This window comes from Plutella xylostella, chromosome 22 (assembly GCF_932276165.1).
Source record: "Plutella xylostella chromosome 22, ilPluXylo3.1, whole genome shotgun sequence".
NCBI classification, from domain to species: Eukaryota; Metazoa; Arthropoda; class Insecta; order Lepidoptera; family Plutellidae; genus Plutella; species Plutella xylostella.
This window is the reverse complement of record NC_064002.1, coordinates 887,990-904,912: the sequence shown is the minus strand read 5'-3', so window position 1 is coordinate 904,912 and position 16,923 is coordinate 887,990. Positions and strand designations below refer to the sequence as shown.

The 16,923-nt window shown below is 38.6% G+C and overlaps 1 protein-coding gene across 1 annotated transcript; it reads right to left on the bottom strand.

The window, feature by feature from the left end:
• Window positions 1-1,075: 1,075 nt before the first annotated feature.
• LOC105382116 (cytochrome P450 4d8) lies at window positions 1,076-14,215 on the bottom strand. Its single transcript, XM_048629065.1, has 10 exons — window positions 13,972-14,215; window positions 12,852-12,941; window positions 6,498-6,608; window positions 4,764-4,949; window positions 4,020-4,225; window positions 3,622-3,724; window positions 3,311-3,557; window positions 2,682-2,833; window positions 1,837-2,013; window positions 1,076-1,437 (listed from the first exon to the last, which is right to left on the bottom strand). The coding sequence occupies exons 1-10, from the start codon at window positions 14,129-14,131 to the stop codon at window positions 1,235-1,237; spliced, it is 1,635 nt and encodes a 544-aa protein (XP_048485022.1). The 5' UTR covers window positions 14,132-14,215; the 3' UTR covers window positions 1,076-1,234.
• Window positions 14,216-16,923: the final 2,708 nt, after the last annotated feature.

The following is a 16,923-nucleotide window of genomic DNA, read 5'->3' as shown; positions in this document are numbered from 1 at the left end:
GAGATTGATTATGTTTTACTTAAGTTTACGGTTATGCAGTCACGGTATCTTTGGCCAAACAACACTGGACACTCAATAACTTTCTATCTAAGGAGGTAAGTATACCAAGAAAGTATTTGTTAGCGATCAGATTTCCCCGCGAATTTTCTTCGGTAACTGATAGGCGGCGCCAGGGTAGTCGCGTTTAAATACCTCAAGGGTTGATACATTACAATGGGGTATATTAGGGTGGTATTATGGTATTGTGTAAGCAAGGCTCGAGCCGCTATTGTGACATTCACAATAAGGTTTATAGAACACCAAATACTAATCGCCGTGATTTGACGGATTTTTTGTGTGGATTTTCCGACGGCACGGCTTTAGAATAGGGTGGAAGCTTTGGATGCGGCGTTTTTGCGTGTAAAGTACATTCGGCAAGCAAATTTTAGGTAACTAGTATCCTCGGTCATTGCTCAAAGCTTGAAGACAAAGATCTACGTCTTCTATCATATTGTGTTCATCATGAGGCCAACTCTGAAATCGCGAATAAACAAGTACTGTTCTTTATACCTATACCGCTAACCGCTAAGTATTTAACTTTAATATGGAACAGCTATAAACTAAACATAGGTAACTAACCTACATACCTACATTGTTGCCAAGTCAATACCAACGAAGCTGAAGATATAAAAAATAGGTAACTACTCCATTTACGCGACCTTCCTCGCACATCGTTCTGGAAAACGTAATCGCCTATAAAGGTGACTTAGCAATAAAATATTGTAGGTGTAATATTGAGGCGTTTTGTGCGGCGCGTATGCATTGTGGATATTTTGATAATACCCCGATATTTGCTATTTACTGAGTGTGAATGAAGAATGATAAATTTGACAATTCATATCGAGGCAATCGCGGTAAAATGCTTTTCTGTGACTACCTTACATAAAAACGATACATTTAATACCCAAGCACTTTACTTAAATAGTAATATTTTAATGGATTTAAGCAGCCTACTTATAAAGGCGAAACAATAAATAATTACTTACTGTTTGTATCAATTTTATTATTAAGTAAGTAAGTAAGTACTTAAAAGATAAAATGTAACTTAGGACGGGCATTAAAAATAACTCTAAAATACAGGTTGATCATTTTGGCATATCACATCAATTCGACCAGTTTTGGCGACACTACTTCTCTAAACTGGCTTGCCTTTCTGTAGCTTAATTACGTAGTCGGCCTTGTGGCCAGTTTTAAGCTATTTCTGCCTCCTTTCCAGCTGCACGGTAAAGTCGTCCATATCTTTCATCATGATATCAAACTTGACCCGCATTGGTCGTCGGTCGGTGAGGCTGGGGTCAGAGTTGGGGCTCGGGGAGTGGGTCAAATGTGGGACCACCCTGTATTGTTGTAGGACGGTCGCTAGCGCTGTCTTGATTGACATCATTGCGTATTGGAAGCCTGTAGAAAATAGCTTTTAATTTTATTTATTGTTGAAAACTTGTGTTCATACGCGAACTCAATATTTTGTTGATAGGATTGACAACTAATAATGATGAACTCTAGATGATGGTGAATTGAAATTAAATATTAGGTTACACCCGAGTCTGCGTTGTTATTAAAACTCACACATTACACACATAAGCTAAACATAAAGGCTATCGAAAGCCTTATCAACATGTAAATCGGTTCTAAATACAAGTTAATCGTCCGTTAATTTTTAACATAACTACCTACAGTAGAACATTCCGTCTTACCTAAAAGTTAGATTAGGTACCTACAATAAGTTAAAACAGATCTTTAAAATATCGTAACGCTTAACGCGCTTTAAACCTATCTTATCGTTTCACAACCACTCACCTAGACAATTCCTCGGCCCCTGGCTGAAGGGTATGTACTGCACGGGATGCGTCAGAGGCTGGTCGAACCGCTCTGGACGGAACTCCTCCACGTCATCGCCCCAGTAGCGGGGGTTGTGGTGCACCCCCCAGATGCAGATGAGGACTCCCATGCCAGGGACTAATGTCTCTCCTGACTCTGAAACGGGGAGGATATCGTTTGAATTGCTAAGTTAGTCGGTTTGGTGTTGTAAGATTGGTGTGTGTGTGTGGTTAGTAGTGTGAGATGGATAGATTCAAATGCGTCGAGTATTTGGTTTGACCAAATCCGCATTTCCTAAGCCCTTGGCTTAGGTTTTAGAAAATGCCGGCATCGCTTCGCTTGCTTTCTTGGCGTTTTTGGAAATGCAATGCTTACCTATTTACATTTGAAGAAATGTGGGTAAGTTTGTATGGCTTCGCGTTGCTCGGCTCTTTGTGGTTTGGAAAGTGCCAGTTAAGTTTGTATTGCCTCGCTTCGCTCGGTTCTTCATACTAAGGGAATTCCGGTTAGGTTTGAGATGCCTCGCTTTGCTTGGCACTCTAGGTTTTAGGAAATACGGGGACGGTTTGAATGGCCTCGCTTCGCTCGACTCTTTAGGGTTTAGAAAATGCCGATAACGTGGTGTCCCCACTAGGAAAACTGTTAGCGGCGAGATACAGAGACAGTCAGCGCGCGTAGCTTTGAAAACTGCGCTTTAAACTAGCAGACTATGTACACTCCATTTCAAATATGGAAGAGCGTTTTAAATCCATACGAAGCAAACTGAGTCAGTCGCTAGCAGTTTGCGTTCTGGGGACACGGCCATAGAATGCAACTCCACTTACTCAGCGTGAGCTCCTTATCCACCCTCCTCACTATAACGGGCACGGGCGGGTACAGCCGCAGCGTCTCCCGCAGCACGGCCTCCAGGTAGCGAAGCGCCGCCAGGTCGTTGTGGTCTACGGGGCGGGGGGAGGGGCCGAGGACAGCGTCTAGTCTGCGGAGATAGGGGGGGTGTGTGTTAGACTGCGGGTACGAAACTTGCGAATGCATTAAAATCATAGCGTTATGTACGAAACAGGCGACGGCGGAGCGGCGCGATCGAGCCCCGCCCCGCCGACGGTCCGCCCGTTGCAAGTTTCGTATCCGCGGCCTTAGGATCTATCGTTCGTTCTTGACACGCATGGCTTATACGAAGAAGTACTGATGACGCGGTAAGCGACATCTTGATAGGAGACCATGAATATAGGTAAGCTTAGCGTAGAATGCCCTCGGTACCGCTGGACTGGTGGTGTATGACTGGATGAGGAAGGCCGAGGCCTACGTCCTGTCGTTGATATTACGGCTGATAATGACGATGAAAAAATATTTAAAAAGATTTTGATACAAAAAACATAGGTTGCCAATACGATAAGCTGGTCATGCAGACATCAGTCATTTGCACATATTATCTAAACTTTCCATTAACACTCACTCGCTCAGCACCTTCTCCTGGACATCAGGATGCCGGGCCAGCATGCTCAGCACGTAACAAGCGGCCACGGCCGACGTGTCGGTCCCGGCCAGTGCGATCACCACGCATTCGTCCCGGATCTCGTCGTCAGTCAGCCCGTCAGTGCCCTGCCCTGTCGGGTCTCGCAGAGCCATCAGGATGTCGAGGAAAGAGCGGGACTTTTGGGTGTTGGGCGGTGGAGATGCGCGGTTGTTGTTGAGGACTGCTGCTGGTGGAGAAAATTGGTGGAGAATATTATTTTCTGGTTGTTGAGAAGGAAACGAAGTACCTACTTAAGAAAAGTGTTGTGCTATGTGCATTGAACTTACATTCCTGATCTGATTCAGCGATTTTGATTTCGTCTTTCGCGATCTCGTCCCTTTTCTCCTTAATTATCTGAAAAGTAAATCTTATATGATAGTTTTTTACAATAATTAAGTTTTGCATGAATTTTGTGTGAATCAGCTTCATTGCAAAGCTTGTTTAACTAACCCTATCGTAATTAAAATTGCACTACAATGGCAAATATTTTTTTATGGGTTTTGTAGGTTTTATAGATTTTAATTTCCAATCCGGTGCGTAACTACGAGACAAACCAGACACACAGATCCATTCTACAATAAGCAAACATAATTGGTTTTCTACCCTACTGTGGCAATGACCAGAGATTACCTATATTTAACTACCATACCTTATAAACAAACTCATCCACAACGGCCGTAGCGCTCTTCAGCGTCCTATAGTGCGGCAGTAGACGGTAGACCGCCTGGATCTGCATCCAGGGCTGGCACACGCGGTACGCCAGCTGACGGAAGATGGACTCGAAGGCTCGAACCAGAGACTGCTTGGCTAGTTGTTGCCCGTCGAGCTCGTTCATGTTTATGCCGAGGTTCGTTTCTGGAATGATTAGGTTTGGACTAGATTTGGGTTTTAATGGGTGGGTTATGTGGGGATGGGTATATTTACTGGCAGTGTTGCTAAGATCAGCGTCCTTTCCATGATAAATCCTCGAGGATTTAGAGCTGGCAGAGCTCTAAATCCTCGAGGATTTATCATGGAAAGGACTGGTATGGTATACATATATAGGTACAATGTTGAAAGTTGATGATTTTGTTATTGATCTACATGGCTTCTTGCTTTACCTTCTGATCGTCAGGTGGTCCAGTTCGGAAAAATAATAGCTAGTCTGCCTGCCTAGTTTGACTGTTGTAAGGTTATGACAACGACGGATTATCATAACTTTGCTGTGTGATATCTTCAACCCGCCTATGTGTTAGTGTTTAAGAACTATTTTACGTGTTTGTTCAAGACTTATGAATGTGCAGGATGCGTAAGAAGTATGTCAGGATCGTGGCATGAGGAGATCTATATATGTATATAGCCTCTGCATACCCCTCTGGAAGACAGGCACGAGCCAATGTATGTATGTACTTACGACAAATAGAATCCATGGTATACCCGGCCACATGGTCCCACATGGGCGCGGGGGCTCCCACGGCGGCCTCGCCGAGCCGCGCCGCCAGCACCTCGCCCTGCTCCGCGAACACCGGCACGAACTGCTTCAGCACCTTCGAGCTGAACGCTGGAGCGATCATGCGCCGCCGCGGACGCCAGATTGACACTGGAAGTGAAGGAATCTTCTTAACTGTATGGCTAAGCTGAGCTCGGGGCCTTTTTGGTGATGCGCCGTGGTGCACCTCCAACATAGACTTTAGGCCATAGAATAACAAGTATGCTTTAGACTTTTTTATGCACCGTAGTTAAGACGGTAGTGAAGCTGTTTCCGAAGCTTGGGGCCGCGCGTTCGAATCACACCCAGGGCAAACATTCGTGTGATGAGCACTTGTGTTTGTGCCTTGTGTCTGGTTGTCGTTTTCCTATTTACACTCACGGGCAATGAATGCAAATGCAAATGTGATTTCTTTAACGTGTTGGCCACAAACACGCGAGCGAAACTATATATTTTTGTAGAAGAATAAAGCAGGGTGCACCGACAGACTTTAAGTTCGTTATATACGGGTGCCACTTGATTCTATTTCACCCGGTGCCAGAAGCGAACTTTTAAGGGTTTCAAAAAGCTAGTGAAGCTTCTCATCGATCTTGTTATATTAGTTATTTATTTTATTTATTTATACAAAACATTGTGTAACATAGTTAGGTTTTTAAATTAACATGCCATTAAACCTAAAGGGTTTGTCTTGACACTAGATACAATCGTGGTCTACGAAGCAGTAACATGAATATAACATTATAATTTCTACATAGGTACTTAACTTTTAATTTTACATTTGCACTAAGTAAGGAGGTATTAAAATAGTTAGAAATTAAGTTAGTTAGGCCTTATAGCTAGACAATAGCATAGACTAATACACTAATATTAGTCTATGAGAATAGACAGGCAATTAGACAGTAGACTGCAATGAACATAATAGTAGCCAAAGTTTAATAACTGGAATAATAACTTCTCTGAGAAAAACATATGGTTAAAGGATAATTAATGCGTTCTTGACTCCAGCCTGTCACAACATTATTAAATAATCTAGTTTGCAGGGTTCTTACCTAACCACTTATTATAATTATATTGTGGGCATTAGGTAAAAGTAGTGCTGGTCTAAATTGTGCTGGATTTCAAAGACTTATACATAAAACATGGTACAGTAATCGAGGCAAAAATCAGCTTTGGATCCACCATAAAAACGAATAAATAATTATAAATAAGCATATCTAGTAGGTTTACATAGGGTTTCAGGATTTAAAATAAATATGATATACATTCGCAAAGGCAAAAGACTTCCGTCACAGTCAGTGATAAATATGATTATTATGTGTGTAACGCACGGTAGAAAGTTCTATGGAAAGATCGATGAAATTAACTGAAAACTTAATATCTCCTTATTTAAAAATTATTACTTACTAGCTGTCCCCGCGCGCTTCGCTTCGCCTTAAAAAGTGTTCCCGTGGGAATTCCGGGATAAAAGTAGCCTATGTTCTTTCCCAGGGTCTAGACCGTATGTATACCAAATTTCATTCAAATCCGTTCAGCGGTTTTGGCGTGAAAGAGTAACAGACAGACAGACAGACAGACAGACAGACACAGTTACTTTCGCATTTATAATATTAGTTAGGATTAGTTAGGATTAGGATTAGTTAGGATTAGGATGTTAATTACCTGGTGCAAAAATAGATCCAGTTCTTGATACGTCGTGTATGAAGTTCATTATTTCATCCTTTTCCATACACGTCTTGAGGATCAGCTCGATCACTTCCGGATCCGTTACAACTGAAAAATACGTGATAGTAAATAATAACTATGTATGTACTGAAGTTTTTTGTTAATGTGGAACACGAAATTAGTGAGCAATAATACCTACCATGCTTTATAATGTGTAATAGGTATCATCATTCATCAATTATTTTTAGGTAAAACTACAAATTATACGCCTATCGCATTTTCAGTTGCGAATTTCTATTTTTGTGATAAAAAAAAAAAAAACACGCACTCACGCCTTGTACTAATGTACTCCCTTGCGGGGTAGGCAGAGGTGCATTGCTGCACCCACTTTTCGCCAGAGTGTTATGTTAGTCCCAATGTAATAGGGGGCGGGCCTATTGCCATTTTACGGGCACATCCAAGACCCGAGAACAAATATCTGTGTTTTAACAAATATCTGCCCGAGCCGGGAATCGAACCCGGGACCATGGGCTCAGTAGTCAGGGTCACTAACCACTACGCCATTCGGTCGTCGGCTTTGTGATCACTTCACAAAATAACCAATCAAGTTAATTAACTGCATTTATCAGAATTATCAGTTACTTACGCAAAACCATAAATTTGTTAAACAAAGTTGATAGTTACGAGTATGCTTTTCAAAAAAAGGTGACTGCGATAAAGGTTAAATCTTTGATGACTATTAAAGGACGAACGGTATGATTGGGACGACGTAAAATATACCGTAAATAACAAATGTATGCCTGGTGTGCAGCCTGCGTCAGGTACCGTCATACGTAAACTAGGTCCAAACTAAACGATTATACTCGTAACTATAATGTGGCAAGTTACTTGGCGACCCTCCTTGCGGGGTGAAAGAAGTGGCGGGGGCGAGGTAGCACGACATGCTACACACATAGAAAAGTGTGCCCGGATTAATCTCGCGATAGCTTGTAACTATTTCTGACGTAAGTAAAATTTTATTCTATGAGTGTTCCCGTAAATGTCATATTTAGCTTAAATTTTATAGTTTGACAGCATTAAAATTTGGATGTTTACCTTCAGAATATCTACCAATTTGAATTTATTTATGTAAAAGTGTTTTATTTTATAAATCAATTTCCATGTCACTTTCATGTTCACTCTCTGTTTGAACTTGTTCATCGTCGTCGTCATCCTCATCTTCATCATCGTTTTCATTAACTTCAATTATAAATCTAAGACAAAAACCAAAAAACATTAAACCTACTTTGAAGTATAATGTACTAGAGTACGCCAGTCATATTAGTTCAGTGTACACCTATAATATTTTATGTTTAATTTACATTAAATTATAAATAAACAATAACATACCTGTCCAATACATCGTCAAATACTCTATCAGATTTATAATATTCGTCTTAATTTTTTATGACATGGTCGTCACAATTTCTCCACTTTTCAGGCGAATAATTAGAGAAAAGCAACTCTAAGTCTTTTATCTCTTTATCTAAGTTAGAGTCAATCGACGTTCTTGCGAGCTCGCCTTTCACGTACCGCCACACAAGTTCAATAGGATTTAATTCCGGGTGGTATGGGGGTAGGCGAAGCACGATATGACCATTTTCTTTCAAAATTTCATTAATTTTGTATTTTTTCTCTGTGTTTTGCTCATTAATTACTTTCATTAAATCACATAAATTTTGGTTGCTTTCCTAGTTACAAGAACTGACAACTGACGCACTGTCATATGGATTCTTCGTCTTTGTTGTTTACTTTTTCGTATCTGACTGCGCAGTACCAACCTTTAGCCGCGTAGCATGACTGATCCGGTACGCAGTTCTACAAGAAGCCCCTATATTGAGACATTATACGATTTGTTGTTTTTAACGTTATTTTGTTGACGAATTATAGATACCTAATAATAATATAATGATAATATTAAAAAGGCCTCAACACTCATCCTAAGACTAATGGTCTCAGGATCAATGATCTCATGTGGGTCGCACTCAAATTATGACAGACTATATAAAACATGTGGCCGCCTCGGCTGCGCCATGGGCTTTTCAGCTAATACAAAATGTCACTCTTATTTTTCAAGCTCTAATTTTTTGTTTGTGAGCACATCTATAGATGGCGCTTTAATGAGAATTATAATAATGATAATTGAGTCCAAATAATATCTGGCAACATTATTTTACTATTATTTATTTTTAATAATGGTAATTATTAAAACTCCGGCAATGGTACGTTTCTTTACAGTCAAAATATTACGTCAAATTCAACTGCTATAATAGTTATTAAATATTTTAGTATCTAGTCATTCACGAAAATTTAATAAAATAAAACATTACATATATATTTATATCACTAATACTGACATCAATATGTTTAAAAAATATAGAATTTGCATACTAAAAATATTTCAGTGTGTATATGTCATTCACGCAATGTGTGCATAATACGGAACGTTATTTGTTATTACGGCCGCCATAATACAAATAACTTTTTCGGATTTTTGTGATTTTATCGACAACTCTAGCTTTTTCGTGGACTCTGATTTGCCTCCTCACCTTCTGACCTTTGCGAGTACTATAATTGACCTTGATTTGCCTTTTGATTTGGATTTTGTACTATGGCGTCGAAACATAAGTGTTTTATTCCTGGTTGTGACCAGAATGAAAAACGTAAGTACCTATATTCACTAATTAATGTTCCGACTTTGGACGAGTGTTGTGTCTACCATCGTAAAATTAAGTTTGATGTAATCTAGCTGAAGGATTGGTGCTTAGTGGCGGCTTATCAAGCTATGTACAACTCGGTTGCCAAAAGAATGGACCTGATACCGTATTGATAGCAACTCGGCGATACCGTAATGGATCGCGTTCGTAGTTCATCGACGCTCAAGCGAAACCAAGAGTAGAAACCAGTATCCCGCGCGGCATTAAACTATGAACTCCATATCATTGGTACAGGCCAGGATTTGAACCCACAGCCTCTCGATTGAGAGGACGAGGCCTTATCCATTACGCCACCACGGCTCTCCGTCATGCTGGTTAAATATAAATGTTTTTATTGCAGGTGAAACCACCAGTACCTTACATAGGTTCCCCAATCCTGATAAGGATGCTGGAAGATTCAGAAAATAGACCAATGCTATTCGGCTGTCCAATTTCAAAACACAGTAAGCGCCAACTTTAAAAAAAAACGGGTCTTTGATTTCCTTTGTTCCCATCGAGTCACACATCAAACCTGTCACACTGTATACAGTTGGGAATTCTTCATGAAAAGTGTGCCATCTAGTCACAGTGTTACTCGATGGGAGTGTTACTCGTTGGGAATGATTTATTTCTGAATTCCAAACCAGCCGCTGTAACTGGATGGGAACATAAACTAGAAAATTCCCAACTGTTCTTCCGTTACTCGTTAAGATTTGTTCAGTGATGATGAATGATGATGATGCCTAACCAGTGATAGGTACTGTGACTTATACAGTGTGTTGTTTTTCGGACCCGACAAACTTTAGAGTAATTTCATCGAGAAAAAACCCCCATATGTGGGGTCAAATCTCAATATTCTAGAAATGCGGCCATTTTAAAGTTGCTTTGAACTTTTTTTATGTAACTTTTTGTGGATAATAGCATTTTATTTCATGTCCGTAAGACGTTTAAATCTCGCGATGATTTTCTAAACGAAGAAGAAAATCTAATTTAAGTTACTTAGACCCCCACATATGGGGGTTTTTTCTCGATGATATTACTCGTAGAAACCCTTAAAGTTTGTCGGGTCCGAAAAACAACACACTGTATAAGTATTTATTATTACGAATTTTTTTATTTTCGTTTCTTGAAAAAGTATCAAAATAGAAATAATTATTCCGAACAATCAAATAAGTTTTATTAAACTAGTTAACAATAAAATTATAAAATCAAAACCGAATTGTAAAATCCAATTTTTTTTTCTATGAATGATAGATAGATCCCAACAAGTTACTGTGACTTGTTGGGAATTTTTATTTTCATAATCCCAACTAGTTACAGTGTTACAGTTGTATGTGACACGTTGGGAATGAAGGAAAAGGGTGTTTCAACGAGTAACAGAGTGTGGAGTAGTGTGGACTGATGGGAATTTTGAACATAAAATTCCCAACGAGTAACAGTGTGACTGGTTGAGGTGTGACTGGCTGGGAACAAAGGTTTGATTTATACATTATTTTAGGCGATTCCGCACATTCCTGCATTGTCAGAATATCAAAAAACGGCTAAGAAACGAAAATAAATTTTCTAAAAACCTAGTAACTCCACCCTGCGAAATCAAAAATGCCACGAAAACCATTTTAAAACACAGTAAGAGCCACCAACCATTTTAAAACACAGTAAGTGAAAATGACTTACTAGGTTTTAAAATTGTCAATGGCGCTTACTAGGTTTTGAAATGGTCAGCAAAGGTCAATTTTTGCCCGTTAATTTTAGTAAGTCACAAATGGCATACATTATTACAAACACTTTTTTCGAAAAAATATCAGATATTTCAGAACCTGTATCTTTGAACCAATGAGACCTAGAGAGGTGAATTAAAAGTAGAACATAAGGAAATTTTGTCTTCTTTATAAAAGCTATAGAGACCTTTCTCGTCAGAACCTTTCTACTAGCCCTATTTTGCATAAACCAAAAAAAACTCAAACATTGTAAACTAATTTTAGCTCTAAATTTAGGAAATATTGTCTAATTTAAGGCAGCCATAAATAATGTTCGTGTCAGACATGCCTTCTTAATATGGCGATTTGGTTCATTTAGATAATACTTAAAAATATGCCGGTATTTCAGCTATTACTTAGTGCGGTCGTGTAAAAGTGCTGCAAAATTTGATTTATATTATGTGAAGGATCCAAAACATATAAAAAAATAAAAAACATATAAATTATTACGTTATTATTGCAATTTCAATATACTTTACTTGTCTTAAATTACACAATAATGGCTCTTACTAGGTTATAAAATGGTCAGTTAGGGCAGTTTTAGGGTGAGAAAACCATTTAAAACCTAGTTAGTGTTTTCTTTTGTGCATTACAGCAACAATATTAGTCATATTTAAATGAAATAGTACTGTATGTAAAGCTTAGGTTCTGCCGGTTCTTTTAAGCTTACATTCGTTTAGATATGTATCATAGTTTTACCAGGGCATTGAAATCAAGGGACAAAAACGTTTTTTGGCTCTCCTGAACATTTTGTCTCTTGGCTGTTACTGTGTTTTGAAATTGGACAGCCGTATTGGTGGAATGTTATGTGTGGAGTATTATAAAAAATAAATAAATGTCGAAAACCTTATCCTGATGTATTAATTTATCCCCGTTATTTTATTCACGTAGGTATTTAATAGATACAAATAGCTAGATATAAATCAAAATACCTATGTATTACCATTAGTGCTATATATACATATATGAAATTTAGTTCCTGGGCACATCTACAGCTGGCGCTGATATCATCGTGTGACTGATAGCTCTATTCTCAGAATAATTAATGTACTCTGTGGGCTGCGCGGCCGAGACTGCCGTAACAATGACATGCAGTGCACGCGTTGCCCTTCACCGCACCCCTCCCGCTACCCGCTGTCGTCTTGGGTACCTCGTCCCCTCCGCGTCTTTCACCCCGCAAGGAGGGTCGCCAAGCAACTTGCCGATCTATACCTACCTACCTTCACATCTGCATGAAATGTAGGTACATTATTAGACTATTTTTTATAATTCCTAAGATTGATTTATTAAAATAAATCATATACTTGCCTAATTTGTGCGGGTGCCGTATTCTTATCGTAGCATAGAACAACGCGGACTCGGGTACAATAAACCCGTGGTGATAGGAATGATATAACTGGTCATGGTCAGTCAGATTATCGTGACAGGGTCAGTGACCTGCGCCGAAATAGAGTGTGATACAAGTCAGTGCTGACCCGAAAAAAACCCCGTGCAATTTGATTTCAAATCAGTAAAGTGGTGGCCAGTTAGCGCTGAGTTTTAAATTCGCTCATGAATATTTTGATGTCAGTCGGTCAGGACTGACTTGTCTCGATTTCGGCCTAAATCTGCCTTCAGTCGCTGACTGCCCAGCTGAGCTGCACAGTCAGTCTGTGAATATGATATTAGTTATGTCAAATGGTAAATATGATATTATATCATAGGGCCAGTTTTTGATCCATAGTTAACTCAACCATTGGTCAAAAATGGCAAGCATACAAAATTCGTATGCAGCTGTCATAGAACAACGCAGACTCGGTGTACCTACTCAATGGGTTAAAGTTGACCACGGAGCATAAAACCGGTCCTTAGTTACTTACTCAGAAATACTCGTCTTCCAAACGAAAATCTGTTGACTCCCCCTGCCTCCATGCTCTGTTTAGACAGGTCCTTGAAGCTTGTCATCCGATCTTGAAAGGAAAATGAAAAGTTATCAGGAAAAGCTACTTCAGAATAATTGTTACCTACCTACCTGAACAACTATTATAAAGAGATCTATCTTGAGTAAGTGGTTAATAATTACTTTGTTGATAATTGGTTGATAATATATAATTATTATATTTTCTTTTTTGTTGGACACTAATTGGACTTTAATAACACAATACGCTATCAGGCAACTTTTGCAATAACATGACCCATTTCATCACTACAAATCAACCCATAAGAAATCTAAACTACCCTCATTTCATATACGGCAACTCTAGAATTTGGTATGGAGATATATAACAATTCGTGCTGGCCTCCGACTCTCCGTTTCCTATTCGACAGCTCAGAGTAGAAGACAGACTTTGACAATCTAGAGTCGTCCATCCGCACCAGGTGGCTACACCATCTTAGCTGTCCTTTCATAAGTAGGCACTCCATGCCGGTCATGTTGGTGCGACGAAGAATCTCCGAGTTAGGCACACGATCCTCCCAGGTGACTCGCAGAACTGATCGTAGGCACCTCATGTGGAACACATCGGAAAGCTCGCCGAAAGCCCACCTACGATTACACATACAACTCAAGTGGCCAGCTCTTCTGCTACACCAGTTCGCCAGCCACTGTCGAGCACACGCCCGGAACTAGCTCGGTGTCGCCGTCGACGGATACGTCGTGGAGGACATCATCATCATAACAATTCGTAGATAACCGATTAATTAATTACTGTAATGCTTGCTGGTAATGTGTGAACTTAAGATAAATGGGCGCAAAAGCTTAAAGCCCGTGCTTTGAAAAGATAAAAGTTAAGTGTATGTAATTAATCAGGATTTTAAGTTCAAAGTTCATACTTAAATCTAGATTATACTTAGGTACTCGAATGAGAAAATATACTTACCTAGGTCTCTCAAACGAAATTAATACATTTGCATAATTCATTTTTTTTTGCGTCTCTCACACACGAGTAAACCAACCCTATATATTATATTAGTACACAAATTAAAAATAAACAACCCTACCTTCAGCATTTCCAATAAACACATGTGTCTGCCCCAACAGCGGGTATTCTCTGTAGTCAGCGGCAGGGATAGACCACACGGACTTATACAGCCTCTTTCTGTACACATGGTCACAGACTAATGCGACGACCACTATCACTGCTAATATTTCAATGAACATTTTGATACCGTATCGTAAATTTAGTTAAACAAAATGGCCGCGAGCCGTGCCTTCGCCCATGATTTCTCAGCGACTGAACATTCTTAGGTCGGAACAAGACTACTTATAAATTTGCATTTAGTTTCTCGGTTAATGATACTGTTATTTAATAATTATGTTTTTCTTCATCTTGACATTTAGGAACTCCCCATTAGGTATTGCGTAGGCTTAGGTATAGAAGTGTTACCTTTTTATACGTATGTAGTATACTTGGGTACTGTCTTATTACTAGTTTTACCATTTATAGTAAGTAGTTACGTATATCAACCAGCTTTCTACTTAATAGAAAAAGCATATCGAGTGTACTACTACTTTTTACGTTTGGAGCATGTTTATGTCAGTCGCATTGCAATATAGCAGTGTTTTTCAACCTTTTTCATGACGCGACCCCCCTGGTATTAAAAAATATTTCGCGACCCCCTTGACCCTTCGGTTTTTTTAACATGTAGGTACTTATGTATAAAGGGGCGAAAAAAAAATTTGGGTTTTGTTAGCCAATAAGGCTACCATTTAGAAGGTCCTAAATATAGTCAAAGTATCTTATTAGTTATGTTAAATACATGGTGTTGCAAAAAGGGTATACTAAGCCGAAACCTACATGTGCATCATGGTACGGTCAGGTGCAGAAAAACAAACTGACCCCCCTCTCATAGTAAAAATGCTTCTGAGGGGGGTCAGGTTTATCTGCACCTGACCGTACCTATATCTAAACCCGAAAATGAAATCAGAATTTCAAAATTCGCGAAAAAAATACCTTTTTTGCAACACCCTGTATTATAATTCATCTGTTATTATTAACAGCCCCTGGATTCACTTTGAAAAAACTGAAAAGAGTTGATAATTTAGACGTAATTTTGAAAACCATTGTACTTTAATAAAGTTAATATTATTTATTACTTATTATTTTCTGCACTCATTGAAAGCAAACATGACCTAAATCAATCAAAAAAACATTCTCTAATTTAAAAATTTACGGTGAGATGCAAGATGAGGTTAGAGTAAACACGAGCTAATTGTATTCTTATTCTGTATTGTAGGTATCATCAAAAGATTCCTCGGGAAAAGTACAGATTTTGGCCAGATTTTGTTGTAGTTTGCTATAAAAATCCATGCTCGCAAGGATGGAGTAAAATGCTTATGATCGCTGATCTATCTAATAAAGAAATATTAATTCAATGAATTATCTTTATGGTTCTTTTTCACTAAAGTACCCAGTTTTTTCGACCTCTGGCGACCCCCCTACAGGAGCTTAACGACCCCCCAGGGGGTCGCGACCCACGGGTTGAAAAACACTGCAATATAGCAAGAATATTTATACTTACATGCTCAAATACTTATAAATTTAATATTAAATGTCCTCCTAGCTGAATTTCGACCACGGCAGCAAATCTCATAGAGATCAGCCATGTAATTACTTATAATAATCTTTTTTCATAATAAGGAAGTGTTTAAATATTTTTTTCTGATGCCGGCTTTCAGAGAGCCCTTCGTGTAACAATTAGCATGATACGCGCTGGTATGGATCATTAGAATGAGCTCCTTCCGCCGTTTTGGCGCGAGGCAAGGTAACTGCAAATTTCCATTGACTTCCGTAAAGGCAAATAGCATGCAAATAAGAATACAGCACATAACTATTCTAAATGACTTATAGAAAAACTTATTAGTTAAAATAATATTAGTTCACAAACTAAATCAGTATCATCATCATCATCAGACAATAATCATCTACTGCAGTACATAGGCCTCTCCCAAGGAGCGCCACATAACTCGGTACTTACTTATATTAATGACTTGCCCTGTATGGTTGAAAAATTTACTAATATAGCTTTATTTGCTGACGATACTTCTTTGCTTTTTAAAGTTAAAAGAAGTGAAAATAATTTTAATAATTCTATTATTTTTTATTTTATTTATTTATTTATCAAATTATTTTACAAAGTTATTGATTAATTATAACATTGCATCACAAAAATCACAGAGATTTGTCCGTGATGAATCATTCTACGTAATTAGGTAGGTACTTAATAACTAATTATACTTATTTACATTTTATACAATAGACAAACTTATTCAATATTACATGTTAATTAAATAAGTAAAATAGCGGGTAGTTTAATAATAAACCATCAGCCAAACATACAAGACAGTTGGTGCATATTCGAACAGTGTAAGTTAAAGTAATGATATATAGTATGATTTTATTTTGTGTTTGATATTTTTCGGTGTAAGTAGATTTCTAATATTTTGGTCCATTTTATTAATAAGTTTTGGCATTAAATACGCACAGTGCCGCACACATTATATCTGACATACACGATTTTTACCGTTCATAATCTTCTATTGAATTCTAAGAAAACTAAATGTATTAAATTTACACTGCCGAATGTTAGACAATGCGATACTAACATTATTCTAGATGGGAATAAATTGGACCTAGTTTATGATACTGTCTTTCTTGGGATGACTATAGATTCAAAGTTACAATGGGGACCTCACATTGACAAATTGGACTGGAAGGTTGAGCTCCGCAGCTTTTGCTGTACGGAAAATTAGACAACTGACCGACGTTGAAACCGCCAGATTAGTTTACTTTAGTTATTTCCACAGCTTATTGTCGTATGGCATTTTGCTTTGGGTAGAGCCGCTGATATTGAAACTATTCTATTCTATTCTATTCTATTCTCTGTGGGGGTGTAAGTACCTGCACCTGGCTCTCTCGAATGGAACCTTTGTGCATATCCCCAAGGTCTAAA

Excerpts from the sequence above, each read along its gene's own strand:
- LOC105382116 (XM_048629065.1), bottom strand. The coding sequence starts at position 14,131 with ATGTTCATTGAAATATTAGCAGTGATAGTGGTCGTCGCATTAGTCTGT. Across the intron at positions 12,942-13,971 it reads GTTTATTGGAAATGCTGAAG|ATCGGATGACAAGCTTCAAG; the intron begins GTAGGGTTGTTT and ends TTTCCTTTCAAG. Across the intron at positions 3,725-4,019 it reads TGGATGAGTTTGTTTATAAG|ATAATTAAGGAGAAAAGGGA; the intron begins GTATGGTAGTTA and ends TTTACTTTTCAG.